Source organism: the organism of the source record quoted next, unplaced genomic scaffold (genome assembly GCF_019419815.1).
Source record: "Pyrus x bretschneideri cultivar Hongxiangsu unplaced genomic scaffold, Pyrus_bretschneideri_v1 Contig6, whole genome shotgun sequence".
Classification (NCBI taxonomy): Eukaryota; Viridiplantae; Streptophyta; class Magnoliopsida; order Rosales; family Rosaceae; genus Pyrus; species Pyrus x bretschneideri.
In genome coordinates, this window is record NW_025999798.1 from 10,665,711 (window position 1) to 10,684,834 (window position 19,124).

Here is a 19,124-nt window from a genome sequence, read left to right on the forward strand (position 1 = left end):
ATAGTAATCTCAAGGTCCTGTGTGCGGAAGGGAATTAAAAGCCCTAAAAGTTGCAAATTTTTCATTGTATCCGGAACATAAGGTGGTACGGCATATGTTATTATATATAAGTGGAAGAAATATTTTTTTTTTCCAAGTGTTCCTCCACTTGTATAATGACATACGGTATATGTATCTTGTGTTCCGAGCACACTGAAAAATCTCTCCCCTTCATCATGCTACCTAGTCGCTAGGTGTGAGGAATTTGATAGTTTCTTCATCTGCTTACTCGCTAGTGGCCTGGATCGCATTCGTCGCTTAATTCCCTCTCTTCATGGTCTGAGGTTTAAGCCACACTCTTTATGGTCTGAGGTTTTAGCCCTATTTTTAAGTGTCTTTCTACTTATATTATGATAGATGATGTATCTACTGTCTTCCAAATATACTAAAAAAATCTCTCCTTTATGACTCGATAACTATTGCTTACATTTTAACAATGTGCACTAGATTAAATTCACAGCACCACCATATGTCAAGGCCCAATGTACAAACCCACTTTACACAGAAGCCCTATAAATGCGAGGGAACCCCATTCCAAAAGAAAGGAGGATTCTCATCCCTTATTTTTTTTATTTTCTTTCCTTTTATTTGAACAGTGATATTTAAATTACGTCGATCTCTTATATTAAATTTTTATAAAAAATATGTATATCTATATATATAAAGTGAGAAGGATTAAAAGGTGAAACATTCAAAATACCAAAAATTATCCTTCAAGAATTCTTAAAATTACAATTGAACCATAAGAATTTAAAGTAATAGAGAAGGTGAGAAGAGGAGGTGAAAGGAGATGGAAAGAGGAGGTGAAATAATCATATTCCTCCCTAAGCGAGCCAAACCCTGAGCCAGATACGTGCCGTTTACTCTCCGCACGTAATCAGAGTGTTTCAGTGATCACTCGGATCACTTTCCACAGTTGAAGCAACAGCATCATCCTCCATGGACCCGCTCTCCGCCCTCCGCGACTTCACAATCCGCGGCGAGCTCGACAAGATCGTCCGGGTCAACGATGAGTTCCGGTTCGGTTCCGACTACAGCTTCCCCTGCTACGCCGAGACCGCCTACCGCTCCAAGCAAGGCAATCTCTACACCCTCGAAACCCTCCTTTATTACGTCAACAACCACCAAATCAAGCACACAGACTACATCCAGTGCGCCCGCACCCAGGGGATCCCCTCCGTCACTTTCCCCGACCGCAAGCCCCTCCTCGACTACCTCACCGGAAAGATCTCTTCCTCCGACTCCATCGAGTTCATCCTCCCTCCCCAGAACGACGCCATACACCACCCCAAAATCCCTGCCGCCCTCGATTCCGCCAGCAACGGTAACCACATCAGCAACGACAACGGCGATTACGCCGCTTTGGATTCTAGGGTTTTCACTCAAATTGAGACGCCGGTGGACTACATGTCTTTGATTTGCTCCAGCGAGAGGCCGTTGAAGGACCGCGAGGGGTTGCTGGAGTGTAAAGGCAGGAACTTTTACGCCGTTTTGACTTCGGCGACGAAGAGGGAAGAGGAACGGCAGCGTATCGAGTCGCAGCAGAGGAAAGACGGGCTGGTGGCGAAAAGCAGGCTAATGGGTTCCGACGAGAGGGGCTTGACCGGGTTCGGAGATGAATCGGGTTACGACCCGAATACGAAGCCCAAATTGCACTTGAAAGGAGGTAAAGTTGGGGAAGGGGTGCCCATAATTTTGGTGCCCAGTGCGTTTCAGACGCTGATTACGATTTACAATGTGAAGGAGTTTTTGGAAGATGGGGTTTATATACCCACTGATGTGAAGGTGAAGCAGATGAATGGGGCGAAGCCAGACTGCGTGACGGTGCAGAAGAAGTTTAGTAGGGATAGGGACCGGGTGGTGACGGCTTATGAGGTTAGGGATAAGCCCTCAGCATTGAAGGCGGAGGATTGGGACCGTGTTGTGGCGGTTTTCGTGTTGGGGAAGGAATGGCAGTTCAAGGATTGGCCTTTCAAGGACCATGTTGAGATTTTCAATAAGAGTAAGTGGAAATTTTCAGTTCTGAGGTTTTAATTGCATTGAAAAATAGTTTTCTGGTTCGTTGAGATTTAGCTTTCTGACTTTGTTTTATGTGGCTTTTGAAACTTCATTGTATTTGTAGCTGATATGATTTGGCTTATTTTGTATCTGTCTGATTGTAATACAGTTATGGGTTTCTTCATGCGGTTCGAAGATGATAGCGTGGAGTCGGCAAAAATTGTGAAGCAGTGGAATGTGAAGATCATCTCAGTAAGAATTTTCACCATCTTGAGCTAGTTAGGGACTTGGTTTTGTAATTGAAATCATTGTCACTTCATGTTTGTTATTTATTTGTTCTGTTCTCGAACGATATTGAACTGTGTTCTAAATGTGCAGATTAGCAAGAATAAACGACATCAAGATAGAGCTGCAGCATTAGAGGTGTGGGACAGATTAGAAGAATTTGTGCGGTCAAGATCACATTCTTGATGTGCATCAAGGTGCGGAAGAAAGAGATTACAGCAGTCATGTTGGTGCGGCTTGCGCTTTTGTGCTCCTTTAAATTTTAAGTTTTGTTATCAAAATTTTGATGATTTTTTAGGATAATGTAACATTACAATTTTTCTGAGTGACGATACTATATCAATCTAAGAGTACATGGAGATGCTTGGCTGAATATTCAGGGTTGGCAAGGAGAATGCCTGAGGATGTATACTTGAAGATGGACTGGTCGTTTTACATATTTGCAAACCCTTGCCTGCTCATTGCAGATATGCAGAGGGTTTCCCAGTTAATCTAAAACTGACTGAGAAACAGCGGTCGGTGCCCTTGAACCATCTTCTCCGGAGATTCAGCAAGACATTGTTGAGGTTCATCTGAGTGTAGGATCTCTGCATATGTGCAAACTAGGCTGAAGTTAATACTGTTCCTACATCTCCAGCCGCCTGTAGGGAGACAAACCTTTGCACAGGAAGTGCAATGTGGCTATCCGGGAGGACGGAGATTGGAAAGCTTGTATTACAATAAGTGTAAGTTTTCTACCGAAGTTGTTATATATTGTGATTGATGTTTATTATCATAATTCTAATTCAATTGATAATTTTGTCACCCAAAAGCTAGAAAAAGTTTATTATAACAAAAAAGGGAAGGGAGCAGGATTGCCTCTTTCAATAGTACAAAAACCATATTAACCTCTCTGAGTGCAAAAATAAAGTACAAAAACTATATCAACCTCTCTGAGGTCACAAGGAATATATCAATAATCTAACAACTGAATTCAAAATAATAATCGAATACGTTAACAATCACAAACAGTATTATGCGTAACTCGAAATGTTTGGCCGACAGAAAAGAAAAATTAGCACATTGTAAAGATAGCATATGCCGCAGCCAAGAGAAGAAAGAGTTGAGTCGTGGTAGACATCTTGACGGAGTTGCCGGCCGACGAGCCACCTTGAGTCGATGGTACATTTTTTGATCCGGTTCCTGCACGATATGAACACCAATACAGCGTCAACCTTGTAGAAATTGCTATAGATTCATTCACAGCTAAAATAATCATATGAACTGTTTTGTGTACCTGAAGGACTATTTGGAGAGTCCGCTGCTCCTGTTGGTGAGTCAGCTGGAGAACCGGCTGCGCAAATATAACGGTATACAAGTTATTAGAAGAAGATTAAGACGATCATTAGAATGTGAGCATCCACCCGAAACCAATAAATAGGGTGGAAAGGCCTAAGATCATTTATACTATTAGGCAAGGCTTCAATTCCCTGATGTGAGAGTCACTCTAAACACCGACAGAAGGCATTGAGCATGTGCAGGCTTACCGTTACACTGGCTGAGTGGTGGAGTCTGGACATTGCAAGCACCAGGCAATGCCAGAGCCTGAGTCCGATTCACGTTGACCCCCAGGGATGATCCACCGCCGTTAAGAACCTCACACAAGCACTGTGGGGAGGAAGCAACAACGCTAGCTAGCTGCGAGCAGCATTGGGAAGAAGGGGTTGAGGAGTTTCCAGTGATGTAACTTAGGCAGGGTGACATGCTGATGATCACGTTTGTGCAACTGGACTGTGCTGCTGCCCTTGCCAAGAACATGGTCGCTAGGACAAGGACTAGAGACATCTCAAACTTTCGTGCCATTGGAAATTTGGAATAAAAGTTGTTTGGATTTGTGTGAGAAGTGATTGGGAAGTAGTGATATCCGAAGTGGGATACGACTGTTTTGATTGATTTGGTGAAGTTAGAGGAGAAATATGTGGCTTTTTGTAGCGGGGGAGATGAAGAAAGAGGACAAAAATGTTGGATTAATTGGTAACCTAACTATTCCTACTTGTATTATGTCACAACGGGTTCTTCATTTAGTTAGAAGCTAAGATTTATTAAATTGTCAATTGTTGTGTGGTTTAGCTGGCTGTGGAATAGTATGAAGGTCGGTTTTTGGGTTACCAACTTCTATTGTTTTTGGCATAGATTAGATCACAACTTAAAACATTTTGGATGTCTAAAAATGGGTCGCTTCATATTTATGATTGGATTAAATGATTCATTATATTTAAAGTATGTTGAATGAAGAAATGTTTTTTTAATTCCATTTTGAGCAACTTAAAGAAATAGTATGTTGAATGAAAAGTTATTTACTACTACGTTCAAATAGACCTCAAATTATGAGTTATTCAATGCAATTTAATAGGCACCAAACGAGCTCCATAAAACCTTACAAACTAATTTATCTTTTATTTCTGGCTATGAATAATAATAATATTAAGAGAGTGAAGAAGAAATAATAATAAGAGTTACCCTAAACACCATCTCAAATTTAAGAGTTAAGATGCAAGTGGCCATTTACCACAGTAATGGAAATGAATTGAGCTCTTGTATGATGGCGTGAGTTCAAACCCTGTCGGTGACTAATCTAACATCTAATACATAAACTTGTTAAGGCACGTCTTCTTAAATTCCTAGATGCTATGTATGTTGGAAGAGATTTTGGGGAGAAGGTTACCGTTCTTTTATTTTCAGAATAATGCACACGATTTGTTTGACGGCGATATTCTTGGTAGTTTCTAGAAGGAAAGTTGACTTGAGTTTATGATTGTGAACAATGAGGCATGTTTTAACACCTGTTCATGAGATGAGGTATGGTGAACTACTTTTATCTTGTATTTCCATGTTGGTCAGCAAAATGTTCGAGTTGTCAAATGATTATTGAAACCCTAAGTTTGGAGAGCAAATTATACGGAATCAGTTTACTGCAACTGTGATGTCATGCATTGTCATGTTGAGAGAAATTTAGACATGACAATAGGTTATGAACTTATTAGACAGAAATGTTACGTAATAGTGAAATCATTTTATGTAAATTCTTCTCTAAGTCTATAACAAAAAGGAAAATGATTATTGAAACAATTTTTTTTTCCTTTTCTTTTTAGAACTAAAGAATTATTCTCTTTTCATGAAAAGTGAAAAATCTGACAACTCGAACATTATCGTTAAGCTTTTGGAAACTCAACGATAATGCTCCTTGTACATAATTCTTTTGCTAATTCCTAATTGTGTACAAGAAGCATTATCGTTATGTTTTGGTTCTCAATTTTAGGAGTCCTTGTATTAGAGAAGTCAAATAACAAGGATCAAAATTGAGGCAAAATCTTAAATGTAATTGATTTACTAACATCTGTTTATCTCACACATCATATGATTGAATTAGAAGAAAATAATGACGAAATCATATGACATGTAAAACACATTAACAAACCATCGGATACACGGAAGAATCTCTCACACCTTTTTCACTTGGTGTTACTTCATTTTGGTCACATTTTCATTCTTTATGTTCCTATTAGTATGATTCTAAACAAATGATATGAACCAACCATATGAAGCCACATAATAAAAACCAGGGTTGGACGTTTCTTACTCACCAAAGTCTCAGCGAAAATGCAAATCAAAAGATGGTGCATAAATCTGTTACGCCATGCTAATCCCACCGCTAACAAAAGTGACAAAACACCCTATTTTTTTCCACATAGGTTCGTTAAGGTAGTTGAGCTCCAAAAACCAACTCAGAAAATTCACCTTTTCTTGTTCCCTCCACTTCCCTTCATGTATAAATTCTCTCACCCTTCTCACTTCCAAACGCAACTCAAACAACTCAGAATTCATCATAAGTTTGTACGCATTTCCAACTCCTACATAACCACAGATTTCCTTCCAAGTTCCACCAAAAGATTCAGATACTATGGAGATTTTCGTGTCGTTTCCCCGCCTAGTTATGGCAATGGCAGTGACTCTTGTCCTGGCTCTGGCAGTCTCCGCGCAAGTTCGTTCCCCTTGTACTGCCAACACGATTGCTAGCTTTTCCTCTTGCATGAGTTTTCTCACTAACAGCAGCGCCAATGGTACAGCACCAACCGCAGACTGCTGCAATTCGCTAAAATCCATCACAAGTACTAGCAGGGACTGTTTTTGCCTCCTTGCGACTGGAGGCGTTCCCTTCCAGTTGCCAATCAACCGGACTCTAGCCATCTCTCTTCCTCGTGCCTGCAACCTCCCTGGCGTCCCTCTCCAATGCCCAGGTTAATTTAAAACTTTAGTAATTTTGACATGGTTTTTCAGTATTATAAACATGATTAATTATGTGTACTTTATGATATGATTACTAACATGAACACATGATCAACGTGCAGCCGCTGGTGCACCTATTCCTGCTCCAGGTACCATTTTACCTGAAGTACTGTAATTTTAGGTTAATGTTCCCTTGTCAGACAGTCGAATATGTTATATTACGATAATAATTGATATTGACAATCTAATATCATAACATGTCGGACTGCCTGACGAGTAAACATTTTCTTATACTGTATGGTTGTTAGTTGGTGAACTAATGCTGTCTAATTGAATTTGGCAGGTCCTAGCTCCCTGTCGCCAGCTCTTTCTCCTGGAGCTTCACCATCTGCTCCAACAGGTAACTTCTTAAATTAGTACATTTTCATCGAAGCTGTTTAATGCTAAAAGCGCTCGAAATGGCGATGGTTCTTGATATTGATTGCCTCATAACATGTTTTCTGTTGAACAGCTTCCTCTGTCCCAGCACCCACCTCCTCTGCTGAGTCACCAGAATCCGACAACACACCGGATTTAACTCCGCCATCTACAACAGGGGGTTCTGCAGCTCCAAACGCAATTCCTGGGAGCCGCCCGGTTCTGACTCCTTCGGCTGCCACACTCTCTTACTCGCCTTCCCTTCTGCTATTGGCATCCGGCACTCTAGCTATGAAGTTTTTCTAGGCTGATTGTATATGTTTGCCTCTACACATTTTTCGTACATTGTTTGAGAAATATTATTTATAATTGAGTGTGATTATTGTATTTCATTACTTCAGATCATTGTAAACCATATTTAGGTGGTTATTGATAGAATCAGTGAAAATAAATATTTGTTTCATTTTAATTTGGGACCTTTCACAAATTCAGTTTCAGTAAATTACTTCAAGACTCCTACGAATGGCTGACACAATTTTCTTTCTTCGTGAGACGTTGCATCGATCACTTCACTACTCACTCCACCCTAGATGCAAGAATGTTGGGGTCAAACACTCAATTTTGCGCAGAGATGTAATTGATTATGACATTCTTGAAGTTTTGTGTGGACGGAGGAGTGAAGTGTTTGATGAAATGACTCATAAGGTTATCATTTGTCTGCAATGAAAAATGATTTTGGTTTCTATCTGTTGACTTTGAGTAGATATTTGGATTCAAAATTCGAATTTGTAACCATATGACGTGGTTATCTTCAAATTTGAGAATTTGCAAACTTTTATATAAAAGCTGAGGAAAAACAGACTCATCATCTCATTTCACACAATGTTTGTGCTTAACTTGTGGCTCAAGTCACAAATTAAAAACCTCCTCTGCAGTTGAGAATTCATGAATAATACTCCTCACAATCCATGTGAAAGGGTTGTATTTTATCAACCCACCATGCAGGGCGAATTGCATGATTTTTTTTTACGATAAAAAGACGAAAGGAGTGATACGTTTCAACTCATTTTGTTCTGCCTGTCACAATATGAATTTGTTCCTATACAAAGATGACAGAGCATTTGCTTGACAAAAAAGATAGCAGACATAATCGATAATGTTTCAAATTGTAATACAAACCAATTAATAAAATGGCTTTTCAACTTTAACTTGCATTTTGGTGCGGTCGCCTGGGAATTAAGACAGTTAAATTTCAGTAAATAGTTTCGTTATCAAAATGCTGGAATGCTGTAAACTAACAAATGTATCAATAGAGCAATATTTCTAAAATGAAATGAAATAAATTGAAGGAAAATAAGGCATAAAATCAAAGTGTCAGTTGAAGTTAATAAACATGCAGGAAAAAGACATAAGTAATACTTCTTGAGCATTGCTGGAAACCCAGTAATGTTGGGATTATTTCCGTGGATGATTCTGAAACTTGTTTCACTGCCCTTAATCAAATTCTCCAAGCTGGGTATGAATGCTTGTGCTCTGATAGGAGAATCCTTCCCACCCCTACCTTCTTCCGGCATCTCGCTGTCATTGCCATTATCAAAGTCTAACATATCTGCACCTCCTTTAACTCACTGTCCAGGTATAACTGTGCCATGTCTATCTTCTACTACAACTGATCCAGGAACCGTCCTGTTGGCCCCGGTTGAAGCACTGACGACGCTACAATAGAAGCACATCAGTCACAGGCCCTCAAGTAACCAAAACCAACGACGATACTCCCAAGAGGAAATCAAACAGAGAGGACAAGACCAAGGTTAATCCACTACCAATGCTGCTACTGCCATTTGCTCTTCAAGCTTGTAAAGCATTGTATTAGCTTTAATGAATTCTCTATTTCTTGTGCCACAGTAAATTGACCAATAATGTAATTTTTTCGAATAACGATTATGTTGAGGCTTCTATCATTTTCTTGTTGAGCAATGCTAAAAGGATCGCGTTACTAAATGTAAGTCGGTTGGCCTAGGCAATGTTTCCGCGTTATGCACCCAAAGTCGATTCCTTCCAGTAGATTGGAGTAGTTTGGCTACAAAATTTGTTAGAAGCAAATTCTAACCGCTTCCATAAGGTTAAGCTTGGGCAGTTAAAATTACACTCTTCGTTATTAACTGCAGACCTGAAAAGGGCACTTCTGGAATTATCAAAACTCTTCTGTTTCCCGCCATTTCTCTCTCAAACTCTCGAGCATGATAACCACTGCCACCGCTCCTCCGCCCCTCATGGCCATCCTCCTCGCCTTGACGCTCGCCATTATCAGCACCGAAGCAGCAGAACCGCCTTCGCCGCTACCCAGTTGTGGTGACGAGCTCGTGAGATTCTCGCCGTGCCTGCCGTACGTGTCGTCTCCGCCGAACAACCTCTCCGACTCGCGCCCACCCAAGTGCTGCGACGCTTTCTCGCTGTCGCTGGAGTCCGGTGGCGCTCTGTGCCTCTGCTACCTGGTCCAGGATCCTCCTATGCTCGGGTTTCCCGTGAACGGGAGTCGCGTTCTGTTTCTGTCTTCCACTTGCCCTCTCGGAGACATTTCCACAAACACAAGCAGTGCAGAGTCTTTGGAATCGCTCTGCTCAGGTTCTTGAGCCCAATTTATGGTTTTATATATCGATTCATAAATTACCAATCTTTTAACTTCTTGACGCCATGAATGCGAATTTTCAAGAAACTTTGGTTCTGAAAATTCTGATTGTATTGTGTAACTGCAACAGGATCGCCAGAACTCCCTCCTCTCCTCAGCTCAACAATTTCAGAGATTTCTCCTCCTTCTGGTAATTAGTCCCAATTACTCCACGATTTTCTTGGATTTTTACTTTCAAAAATGCATTTATTATTTAATAATTATTGTTAATTGTCTTTGAAGTGCATTGAGATTCAAGAGGGATGCTACATGCTAATCTTGGCTAATTAAGAAAAACCCTAAAAACCCCATTTGTCACTTTTCTAATCTCACTTCTAAAATGCCATGCAGAAAACTTCGATTTTGTAAAAACCCTAAAAATCCCATTTTTATTATTATCTTGCAGGTTTTGAGTCTGTTGGCAATGCTTCATCTCCTCTCATGAGCTTAGCACCAGAATCAGCAAACACTACAAGCATTCCACCGGGAAACAGATCTCCGACTCCACCAAGCTCAGCGGTATATCCGGCTAGGGTTTCAGCAGCAGTGAAGCAAATTCACACAAGCAACACTTGGTTTCTACCTGCACTACTGAGTTGTTTCCATGTCCAGCTGATGCTTCCTATATTCATTGAGATTGTAGATGAAAATTCCACCGCCCTTTCGGCATTTCTCGTACTGACTTCATCAGGAAAGCTTGTGTAGTTACCCTGTCACATTGGCATTCATGAAAAATTATACATTCACATATAAATTTCTGCCTAATTTTGAGATGACAACCTGTGATAGTTGAGCAATGAAGTATAATGAAATTCACCCACAAATATGTTTCATCTGCATAACTTATAAAATCAACTTTCGTCTTTCACACAAACACAACGAGCTGAATGTAGTCCTACATGAAATTGGCATGTCAAATCATGCTGGAATAGTGCCGTAGATTCATGGCACGTAAAATAAAATAAAAAGTAAAGTAAATTATAGTTCTGGCTAGCATCCATGGATTCATAGTATATGAAGAAAATAAACTTCTGTTCCAATTTATATGTTCCAATCAGACCATTCAGCTTCACCAACCCCAGCAGGCTGGGGGACTTCTGTTTGCAAGAATTCTTCCGGCTGCCCATCATCTATAGAGAAAGATGTGTCTTCATCATCTTCCTGTCTCTCAGGGGGACTACAACCCTGATAGGATGAGTTGTCAGCACAACGCCAAAGCAGCTTGTTCCAGTTCCGGTCCTGCCAAAACCAATCAACTGAAATCATAAGAAAATAATCCTAGGATTGCACGCACGCGCACACACACCAGTAGACACCAGTAGTCGAAAGATAATGTCCTGTAACCTGCTGTAAGACAAAGGAACATACCTTGGTGATGATGTGCGGGTTACCAATTACAATTAGCAAAGCTTTAGCACGAGTAATAGCCACATTAAACCTTTTTGGGTTGCTCAAAAATCCCAAGCAGTACGTTTTGTCAAACTCATTGTGTTTGATTGTTGATCGGACAGTTGATATTATGATAACTTGCCTCTCTTGTCCCTGGAATTGCTCAACACTTCCAATCTTGATATTAGGCATGTTCTCATTCTCGAAAGCTTTCTTCAGTTTTAGCACTTGCTGCCGATAAGGTGTTATGATCCCAATATCTTCCTCGCTCAAATTCTTTCGTGCAGTCAACCGTTTAGTGATCTCTACTACCTTACTTGCCTCAGTCCGATTAAACCATGATGGATTACACCCTTCCCTCTCATCACAGCCTTGGATGCCAAAGAAAAGAACAGGGAAATCCTTGTTAGGAAGAAGGTCCACCCTTGCCATGAAGGAAACTGGGTCATCCTTGCAAGCAATCAACTCTCGTCCATAGAACAGCTCATTAGGGAGATGCAAAATTTCCGGGTGAGATCGATAGTTTTTAATCAACTTTGTAACATAATTTCTGTCCCCATTTCTATAAAAATCACATTCGTAAATCCTCTCTAAGTATGATTTCCCCAAACCAAAGGTTTCTGCTTCTCTGGAGTTTATGATTGGACCTAATTGCATCGGGTCACCAGCAAGAACAACTACTGTATTCTGTTTATAGAGACTCGATATCGGGATCATGGTCTCTGGTTCTGAAGCTTGGCCTGCCTCATCCAAGATAATATGAGAGAAGTGGCCTCGACGGACACCTTCTGCATAAATCAAGGAGGCACTCGTATAGGTGCATATAATGATCCGATAGCTCAACAGGGCATGGAGTTCAGGACAGGTGAAGGCATCATCATCATAGAAGCAGTAGTCAATAAGGTCGGGATTGACATCTTCATAAGGGCGGGTAGATGCATTGAGCCTCAATATATCAAACTCTTGAACTACAACATCAGCATTTGCATTGAGCAGTTTCTCCAGAATGTGGTCTGCTGCGCTATTTGAAGGAGCACAAACAAGGATTCGATCTCTCTTCCGGGTTGTGTAGAGTTGCAGGATTGTTTCAACTAATGTCATAGTCTTACCTGTTCCAGGAGGGCCGTAAATTACATAAGGTGGCCCTCCTTTGCAGCCAAGGATCATCTCAACCGAGCGCCTCTGCTCCTCATTAAGGGTACACGATATAGGCACCATTCGCATGGCTCTAATCATCCTTCTTTGAGTGGACTCAGATGGAAAAAGGAACCCTACATCTAAATCTTCTGTAGCATCAACAGCTTGATATAACCTTCTCATGCCGATTCGATTATATGTGAATTGTACCTTATAAAGGTTACCGTCTCTATGATGTGAATGAAATTCTGGGGCAAACTTCAAGTAAACATCATCGGCCTCGACACGGTAGATATGACCCTGAACAGAACACATTAAATATTTTGAAAGATAAGCTACATATTCTGGATATTAAAATAACACGGAAACATTTTAGCAACGACTAAAAAAATCCCTAACACATGAATTAGTCAACAGCTTATGAAACACAAGGCATACGCATGGATGAAATTCTCTTTCTTCATGGATGAACCCACCAATTGGTTTAGGACATAGTCATGAATGACCAACTTCTGCCAGACGCTAAACATTTCAATTATTTGGTTTGGCCAAAAATCACTCTAGATGACAACTTTAAGAACATGAAACAATTATTAAATGTACCTTGGTAGAACTAAGCATTTACAAATAGATAGATGATTACATAAATAATTCGAATAGCCACTCAATTCATCATACTAAATATTAACAATCATTGAATTTAGTAACGGATTGGAGGTTTGGTCTTGAAGATAAGTTTTTGGTTTAGGAAACAACCTTATATGGAAGGCTTCTCTCATCTTCATACTCAAGCTTGGCAAAAACATAATCTCCTTGAACAAGTGAAGGCCTTCTCTCAGCAAGCCCTGGCACTTCAAGGGACAAATACTGCTGTCCCCTCTTCCTCAAAGGAACGCCTTCCATATCATAACTTCTCATGCTGTCCTGAAGGAATCACAAAATTAAGCACAAATCACAAACAACTTCATAAAGTGTTGTTTCAAAATGAAGAGCTTACCTCTAGTGCTATTTCCTCCATGATGAGTAAATTTTTGAAGAAATGTTGATAGTTCCCTCTTGTAAGACCTTCAGTCACAACAGAGGGAATCTGCCCACTCTCAATCAAGCTTCTGATGTCCTTTGGAATGTCATATCGAGGAAGCCTATTTTTGTACATTCGATATGTTTTTCTACTTGGACGTACAGACCCAATATGAGATTCCACATTAAGAGGTTTCTTTTTAATGCCTCTTGTGTATGGCTTTGTAGAGGCTAAAGACTGGGATATCTTATCTTCTGCCAATAGAAAGACAACACGTTCAATCACGTCCGCCTCAAGATCAAAATGCACAATTGAGGTGTGCACTCCAATTTCCTTGGGTTTGCATGATAGCCATACAGTCAGAGTATCTCCAGGATGCAGCGCTCTGTCCTCCAGGGAAGTACACTCAAGGAAGGCTTGGATGGTTTCCAAATCAGAGTTGTCTGTTGGAGGTTCCATCAGAGAAAGCTTGAATGAGTCCTCTGGATTCGATGCATAAATTGTAACACCCCACTGCATGGGATCAGTGGTGGTGTTCTTAAGAGTTATCTTATCCACAGCTGTTTCTCCTACAACTACTGATTGAGGCTTTCCACCTTGCTTTCCATCCACAAAAGGGAAAGGAACTGAAACAATAATTGGACCCTCTTCATTAGGATTGTAATTACGCACCGATTTATCATGATCGAAATCTATGTATCGGACTTCTCCCTTGTCTCCGATTACAGAGCGTTCTTCATCATCCCACTTATCACCAACTGAATCCATCACCAAACACAGACTGACAAGAACAACAGTCTGTAAGTTTCAAATAGGAAACTACATTACAGGTAGATAAATGAGAACTACCACAACTCCAATTCGCTACAAAGTAATTGTTTTTAGTTTATTGGAAACCGAAAACCAAATTTTGAAAATTCACATGAGTAGCATTCGGATTTTGGTTTTCGTTGAAAACTTGTTTGGTAAAAAGGTGTAAACAGAAACTGAAAACGAAATGGTTCTCAAACGTCCGTTAGTAAACCTACATTGAAGCAAAGAAGTGGGGAAAAAGGGGACAACGAACAATGGCATACAAGCTCCACCAACAAAAACCAGCACAACCACAATCAGAGAAAACACAGAATACAAATTACCAACAAAATCAATAAAATCAGACATCAATATCCAAAACCCATACGCGAATTAAAGTCCAAAATTCGACATAAATTAAGCAGAATCGGGCAGAAATCGTTAAAAATAAGATTTAAAAAAAAAAAAAAAAGGAATTTGGTTAAGAGACGAACCTGTGAAGAGATATGAGGAGGCGGCCAACAAGAGAGATGATTGCCCAGAACCCACCGCCGATCAAACGAAAACAACCCAAAATATTAGATTTTTTAGAGAGAAACGAAGAATCTGGAAAAGGGTTCAATGCAGTTCCATCCAATTTTGAACCGAGAAAAGAGAAAAAAAAGGTCGGAACCTGGAAACAAGTGTGCACGGAAGAGTGAGAGAGTGAATGGTCACGGAAAAAACCAAGTACTAATCCTCTTAAACTTCCTAGTTAAGTTTACTATAATGATTACTTATGACCCACATTGTCTACTGATTTTAGTATGATGATTCCCCTTTCTCGTCCAATAATGCACTGCCGTCTGGATAAATACTTTTACATGGCATTATTTGATTATAACGTTGTGTGATAGTAAACGTGTTTCATTTAAGTCCTTCACATAATCGTTTGAAGATTTCTATATACTAAATTTTTTTCTATTAGATTATTGATCGAGAATTTATTGACCAAATTTAATAGCTGAAATTTTGATATATTGGATACGTTGAAGCATAATATGTTCAATGTATCAATTACATCGAGTGTGGATAAAAAGACAAAGAAAGTAGTTTTTGGTGACAAAGAACAAAACAAATTAACCTGCACTAATGATTCGTGATAACTTAAGTGGCATTTTCATTTTGGGATTAATCTTCTTAAGCTTCCCCATTATCACTAAAGTGGTTACTTTGTGACCCATTCCCCTATGGACTATTAAGTATTATATTTTGAATGTTTTAACAGTTATTTTAATTTTTATATTTTAAACAAAAATTTAACATTTAAAATATTTGGAGTAAATATAATCCCGAGTAAACAAAAAAGTCCCCTATGCCTATGGTCATTGGATTCCACTGCTGCCCAATAGCGGCTTCCCGTCCTGTCCTGCCAAAAGTCATTGTTTCCAGGTCAAGTCGTACAAATCAAAACGGATGGTGATATAAATATCTAGTTCTACTTTCATGCAAGTTTTGTGGGTGGACTCAGAGGCCCGCGGGATTCGATATCTTCCTTGCTATAAAAGCAATGAGCAACTCATTGCCTCTTAAATACAATATCATTTTTTTTTTTTTTGGTCAATTTTATATGATGCTTTCGTACAAGTTTTGCTTGCATAAAATATAAAACGGAAATGTTAAAAGTGACCGTGTCACAAACCACACATAACCATATAAAAAACTTAAAACACAACAATCGCTATTCACTTTAGAGTGCCGCCATCTTAGAATTCCTATTTCATGCGAGTCTCAATCTAATTTGAGGGTTTGCGATTTATCTTCATGAAAGATATATGAAAATATAGTTTTAGGGTTTGGAATTAATCTTCCAAACGGTAAATGTTGGTTCCTTTGACATGAGGGTAAATGCAAGTATGGTTGTTAACAGATTTCTTGGATAACAAATAACGAGTCATTTGCTTCCTCCAAAATACAAGTATTCCAGCAGCTTTCGTATCATAAGTGCAAACAAGAAGGGAGCTACTGTGAGTATTTTAGGTGGGTTCTGGAAGGCCTTCAAATTCACTTACTAGAGCATAGTCAAATGTAGCCAACAAGCGTTTAAAAGTAACAAAAACACGAGTCTTGTGATACTTTGAAAGGATCGATCATGCAGCAGCAACGTTGATATCCCTGATGGACTCCCGCCATGCATACACCCTCGCCCCGTCCTTGTCGACAATCTTGATCACAAAGTTTGGGGGAGCCACCACTAGTCTTGACCGGATCTCGATGATGCACTTGTCAACCAAGTCAATTGCTTCCTCCACGGACATGCCACTGTGGTAGTGCCTGTCCATCAGTGAGAGCGCAAAGTACGACCCATATCCGAAGGCTCCCTTCTCAACCTTGTGAAGAGAGGCAATGTAATCGATGTAGTAAAGGGATGCCCCCGCCTCCTTGTCAAAACCAGCCATCAAGATGTTCACCATGTACGGATTCTGCAAAATCAAATTTTTAAAAACCAGCCATCATTCGTAACAACTGAACTCTCTCTGAAGTTAAAAGCATCCCTCTAAACTCAACTGTACATGGTTTTTTGTTTTTCTCACATGAAAATTTAAAGCGGATAAAGAAAAATTTTGCAACTCAAAAAGGAAAATCATAGAACAATATAATCCCCTTTGAGATTTTAACCACAACCCCCCTTATTTCAGGTTAGAGCCATATTACTTTGAACCATACCCATGAGAAGTGAACTGGTAGTGCCTATAACACTGGTGCAGCCAGCATGAGGAATACAAGTTGACTACATAAAATTTTAGGAATACCATTTAAGCATATTCACTTTTTCCTCAATAATTCTTTCGCCTAGGAACAGCCTCAAAAATGAGAAGCATACATAATTACTTGAGACTTGCCACATTTGCCCTCAACATTCCAAGCATTTGACGAAAAGGTACAAACATCCATGAGATTGTGTTCTAGAATGTAGATGCCATATTGTTTGAAGATGCCATATTGTTTGAATTCATACGTTTAAGCAGTAATTCAAAACGAGGTTTAATGTACAAATACAAATGGGAAGAAGGATTGGTAGGATACTCTGAAGACTACTAGGGTTGGACTTGAAGACAAGAAGTCACTAGAATTTTATCATTGATTCTGGAATTTAGAGCAGCAACTACTCCATAATTTTAGGTGCCGTGGCGATTAAGCTAAAGGCGGCTATCAACAAAAATTGGGGAAGAGTAAACTTAGGCTATCAGAATATTTGAGTGAATGGTTTTTGGTTTTGAAGATAGAACAAAAATCTGGAAATACCTAATCAGACCACACAAGAAGGAAGCCCAAAAATGCCTCAAAAGGCACAAATGGGGCTGAAAATTGTGCATCCAATGTTAAACACATGCTACGTTAGAAATTATGTTATAATATGGTGGCATAAACATATAAGACAAAGACTTCAATAAAAATGAAAACTGAAATAAAAAGAGTTTGATAAGTTAGCTTGCAAACTTTCAGACAAACACTTTGAAGCTCAAGCGTCTAGGAAACTTACCAAGGGGCCTCATTTCTATTAAAATGTTTGACTAGTTAACTAACTTTCAAATTTGGTTTTTTAGATACATTCTGGAAGTTTGGATTTCGTAGAAACATTATATGCAAGTTATACACGTCTAAAACAAAATTTAGATCAAAATTAGATTTCCTTAGTATTCCTAATTAGAGTCATCACTCTTGTCAACCCAGATTGTAAACGAAGTATAACTAGCATCTACAGAACCTGCATACATCCCTATCAGATTATTTGATACACGAATTCAATCTTTCAGTCTCTGATCACTTAACTTTGCAATACAACTTTAAATCGCTAAATTAACTCATATGGGGCTGTCAATTAAAGCATACCGTTGAGAGATTTAGTCAATGTATAAGGTCAAGAACCAAACAGTCTTACTCAAAAGAACATTACAACTGCATTTGTTCAAACCAAAACAACGTGCACAACATAAAGTATTTACCCGACTCACATTGTTAATCTTTTTTCCGCTTGAAGCCCACTTCATGTAGTTAATTTCGACATGCTTCATTCTAACTAAACCCCAATCACCATACCTCAACAAAAACCCTAAACTTGCAGGAGAAGAAAACCCCTCACAATAATAAGACTATTAACCTTAACACCAGATCCCTAATGCTGGGCAAAAATCCAATCAACCAAACAATGAAACCACAAATTATATCTAACGTATCAAGAAAAAGCCCATACCTTTCGCAAGGCGGTGGCAAGCTCGCCGCGGGTGAAATTGGCGGCAGCAGCGGTGGTCAACGGAATCCCATTCCGGAACTGGTACAAAGCCACGTTCTTCTGTATGTACTCCGTAAACTGAACCCTAATTTCCCCAAAATATTCCAAAAAAAAATTCAATCAGATTCCATACCACAGTGATCGACAATCAAACCGAAAACTAGAAAGAAAAGATTTTGAACCGGTCGCCTGGCTCGCCGCTGGCGGCGACGAGCTTGTGGGAGTCGAGCACCATGATCTTGTCCTCGTTGGACTTGTGCACCAGTATGCTATGCACGGCTGAAGTGTCCGCCGCCACGACCGCAAAGCCATCGCCTACCAAGCCGAAGATGGACTCCATTGCTTGTTGATCTGGTGGGTTTTGGAGGTTCGATCTCTGGGATTTTGATTGCTTTGGAGCTGGGACGCAATGTTGTTCGGTGCCTTTGGGCTACGAAATTGGAGTTACATTTACTTATTATTTTTTGTGTTAATATTAGGGGACTTTACTTGCAAGTTGGGCCCGGACTGTTTTTTCTTCCTTTCAAACTGATTTTTATTTGTCAAAGACCACTTAGGATTTGTAGCATTCTAATGAGAAACGATAATTGCAATTTTTTAAGTAGAATGACAGTATTAGCAGATTGTTATAAATAAGTCAAAGTTAGAGGAATAATCTTTTTAATTGTAGGTGCAAGGTAGATGCAAAATGCCACACTAAAACTATAGCACAAGAGGATAACAAATAAAAGGAAGAAGATAACAAATAAAAGGCAGAGGAATAGATGATGTTACTGATATTTTTCTCACGTTCTCTTCTTCTTATATTTTCTGTTCCTTAAAAACATGCGGAGTGCTCT

General features: G+C 39.6%; 6 protein-coding genes across 8 annotated transcripts; 3 read left to right on the forward strand and 3 right to left on the reverse strand.

The window, feature by feature from the left end:
* Positions 1-893: 893 nt before the first annotated feature.
* LOC103928031 (protein CDC73 homolog) lies at positions 894-3,047 on the forward strand. Of its 2 annotated transcripts, none has more exons than XM_009337037.3 (4): positions 894-2,041; positions 2,207-2,289; positions 2,416-2,519; positions 2,703-3,047. In XM_009337037.3, the coding sequence occupies exons 1-3, from the start codon at positions 979-981 to the stop codon at positions 2,506-2,508; spliced, it is 1,239 nt and encodes a 412-aa protein (XP_009335312.2). In that variant the 5' UTR covers positions 894-978; the 3' UTR covers positions 2,509-2,519; positions 2,703-3,047. The 2 variants fall into 2 exon arrangements, with proteins under 2 accessions (XP_009335312.2, XP_048427802.1); XM_048571845.1 differs by having other exon boundaries at positions 895-2,041; positions 2,790-3,047.
* Positions 3,048-3,274: 227 nt separating this feature from the next.
* On the reverse strand, positions 3,275-4,609 carry LOC103928032 (non-specific lipid transfer protein GPI-anchored 5-like). Its single transcript, XM_009337039.3, has 3 exons — positions 3,849-4,609; positions 3,599-3,655; positions 3,275-3,504 (listed from the first exon to the last, which is right to left on the reverse strand). Exons 1-3 carry the CDS (start codon positions 4,162-4,164, stop codon positions 3,377-3,379), a joined length of 501 nt encoding a protein of 166 aa, XP_009335314.2. The 5' UTR covers positions 4,165-4,609; the 3' UTR covers positions 3,275-3,376.
* Positions 4,610-6,157: 1,548 nt separating this feature from the next.
* On the forward strand, positions 6,158-7,474 carry LOC103928030 (non-specific lipid transfer protein GPI-anchored 20). The gene is made up of 4 exons (XM_009337034.2): positions 6,158-6,599; positions 6,711-6,737; positions 6,932-6,988; positions 7,100-7,474. Exons 1-4 carry the CDS (start codon positions 6,263-6,265, stop codon positions 7,309-7,311), a joined length of 633 nt encoding a protein of 210 aa, XP_009335309.2. The 5' UTR covers positions 6,158-6,262; the 3' UTR covers positions 7,312-7,474.
* A 949-nt stretch (positions 7,475-8,423) lies between these two features.
* On the forward strand, positions 8,424-10,446 carry LOC103928029 (non-specific lipid transfer protein GPI-anchored 25-like). The gene is made up of 3 exons (XM_048571866.1): positions 8,424-9,630; positions 9,765-9,824; positions 10,080-10,446. The coding sequence occupies exons 1-3, from the start codon at positions 9,246-9,248 to the stop codon at positions 10,376-10,378; spliced, it is 744 nt and encodes a 247-aa protein (XP_048427823.1). The 5' UTR covers positions 8,424-9,245; the 3' UTR covers positions 10,379-10,446.
* Positions 10,447-10,485: 39 nt separating this feature from the next.
* On the reverse strand, positions 10,486-14,733 carry LOC103928028 (probable RNA helicase SDE3). 2 transcript variants are annotated; one of them, XM_009337030.3, is made up of 5 exons: positions 14,507-14,733; positions 13,197-14,001; positions 12,956-13,123; positions 11,042-12,499; positions 10,486-10,912 (listed from the first exon to the last, which is right to left on the reverse strand). In XM_009337030.3, the coding sequence occupies exons 2-5, from the start codon at positions 13,986-13,988 to the stop codon at positions 10,715-10,717; spliced, it is 2,616 nt and encodes an 871-aa protein (XP_009335305.2). In that variant the 5' UTR covers positions 13,989-14,001; positions 14,507-14,733; the 3' UTR covers positions 10,486-10,714. The 2 variants fall into 2 exon arrangements, with proteins under 2 accessions (XP_009335305.2, XP_009335307.2); XM_009337032.3 differs by having other exon boundaries at positions 13,197-14,018.
* A 1,175-nt stretch (positions 14,734-15,908) lies between these two features.
* Positions 15,909-18,732, reverse strand: LOC103928027 (proteasome subunit beta type-2-A). Its single transcript, XM_009337029.3, has 3 exons — positions 18,468-18,732; positions 18,247-18,370; positions 15,909-16,474 (listed from the first exon to the last, which is right to left on the reverse strand). Exons 1-3 carry the CDS (start codon positions 18,623-18,625, stop codon positions 16,142-16,144), a joined length of 615 nt encoding a protein of 204 aa, XP_009335304.2. The 5' UTR covers positions 18,626-18,732; the 3' UTR covers positions 15,909-16,141.
* Positions 18,733-19,124: the final 392 nt, after the last annotated feature.

Bases quoted from the DNA above. Each gene is read 5' to 3' on its own strand.
- LOC103928030 (XM_009337034.2), top strand. From the start codon at position 6,263: ATGGAGATTTTCGTGTCGTTTCCCCGCCTAGTTATGGCAATGGCAGTG. The intron at 6,600-6,710 runs GTTAATTTAAAA...ATCAACGTGCAG, and splicing joins CGTCCCTCTCCAATGCCCAG to CCGCTGGTGCACCTATTCCT. The intron at 6,989-7,099 runs GTAACTTCTTAA...TCTGTTGAACAG, and splicing joins TTCACCATCTGCTCCAACAG to CTTCCTCTGTCCCAGCACCC.
- LOC103928028 (XM_009337030.3), bottom strand. From the start codon at position 13,988: ATGGATTCAGTTGGTGATAAGTGGGATGATGAAGAACGCTCTGTAATC. The intron at 13,124-13,196 runs GTAAGCTCTTCA...TGATTCCTTCAG, and splicing joins TGGAGGAAATAGCACTAGAG to GACAGCATGAGAAGTTATGA. The intron at 12,500-12,955 runs GTTGTTTCCTAA...TGTTCTGTTCAG, and splicing joins AGAGAAGCCTTCCATATAAG to GGTCATATCTACCGTGTCGA.
- LOC103928027 (XM_009337029.3), bottom strand. From the start codon at position 18,625: ATGGAGTCCATCTTCGGCTTGGTAGGCGATGGCTTTGCGGTCGTGGCG. The intron at 18,371-18,467 runs GTTCAAAATCTT...TGGGGAAATTAG, and splicing joins AGCGGCGAGCCAGGCGACCG to GGTTCAGTTTACGGAGTACA. The intron at 16,475-18,246 runs GTATGGGCTTTT...TTGATTTTGCAG, and splicing joins TTGCCACCGCCTTGCGAAAG to AATCCGTACATGGTGAACAT.
- LOC103928029 (XM_048571866.1), top strand. From the start codon at position 9,246: ATGATAACCACTGCCACCGCTCCTCCGCCCCTCATGGCCATCCTCCTC. The intron at 9,631-9,764 runs GTTCTTGAGCCC...TAACTGCAACAG, and splicing joins TTTGGAATCGCTCTGCTCAG to GATCGCCAGAACTCCCTCCT. The intron at 9,825-10,079 runs GTAATTAGTCCC...ATTATCTTGCAG, and splicing joins AGAGATTTCTCCTCCTTCTG to GTTTTGAGTCTGTTGGCAAT.
- LOC103928031 (XM_009337037.3), top strand. From the start codon at position 979: ATGGACCCGCTCTCCGCCCTCCGCGACTTCACAATCCGCGGCGAGCTC. The intron at 2,042-2,206 runs GTAAGTGGAAAT...ATTGTAATACAG, and splicing joins TGTTGAGATTTTCAATAAGA to TTATGGGTTTCTTCATGCGG. The intron at 2,290-2,415 runs GTAAGAATTTTC...CTAAATGTGCAG, and splicing joins GGAATGTGAAGATCATCTCA to ATTAGCAAGAATAAACGACA.
- LOC103928032 (XM_009337039.3), bottom strand. From the start codon at position 4,164: ATGGCACGAAAGTTTGAGATGTCTCTAGTCCTTGTCCTAGCGACCATG. The intron at 3,656-3,848 runs GTAAGCCTGCAC...ATATTTGCGCAG, and splicing joins ACCACTCAGCCAGTGTAACG to CCGGTTCTCCAGCTGACTCA. The intron at 3,505-3,598 runs GTACACAAAACA...CATATCGTGCAG, and splicing joins CTCTCCAAATAGTCCTTCAG to GAACCGGATCAAAAAATGTA.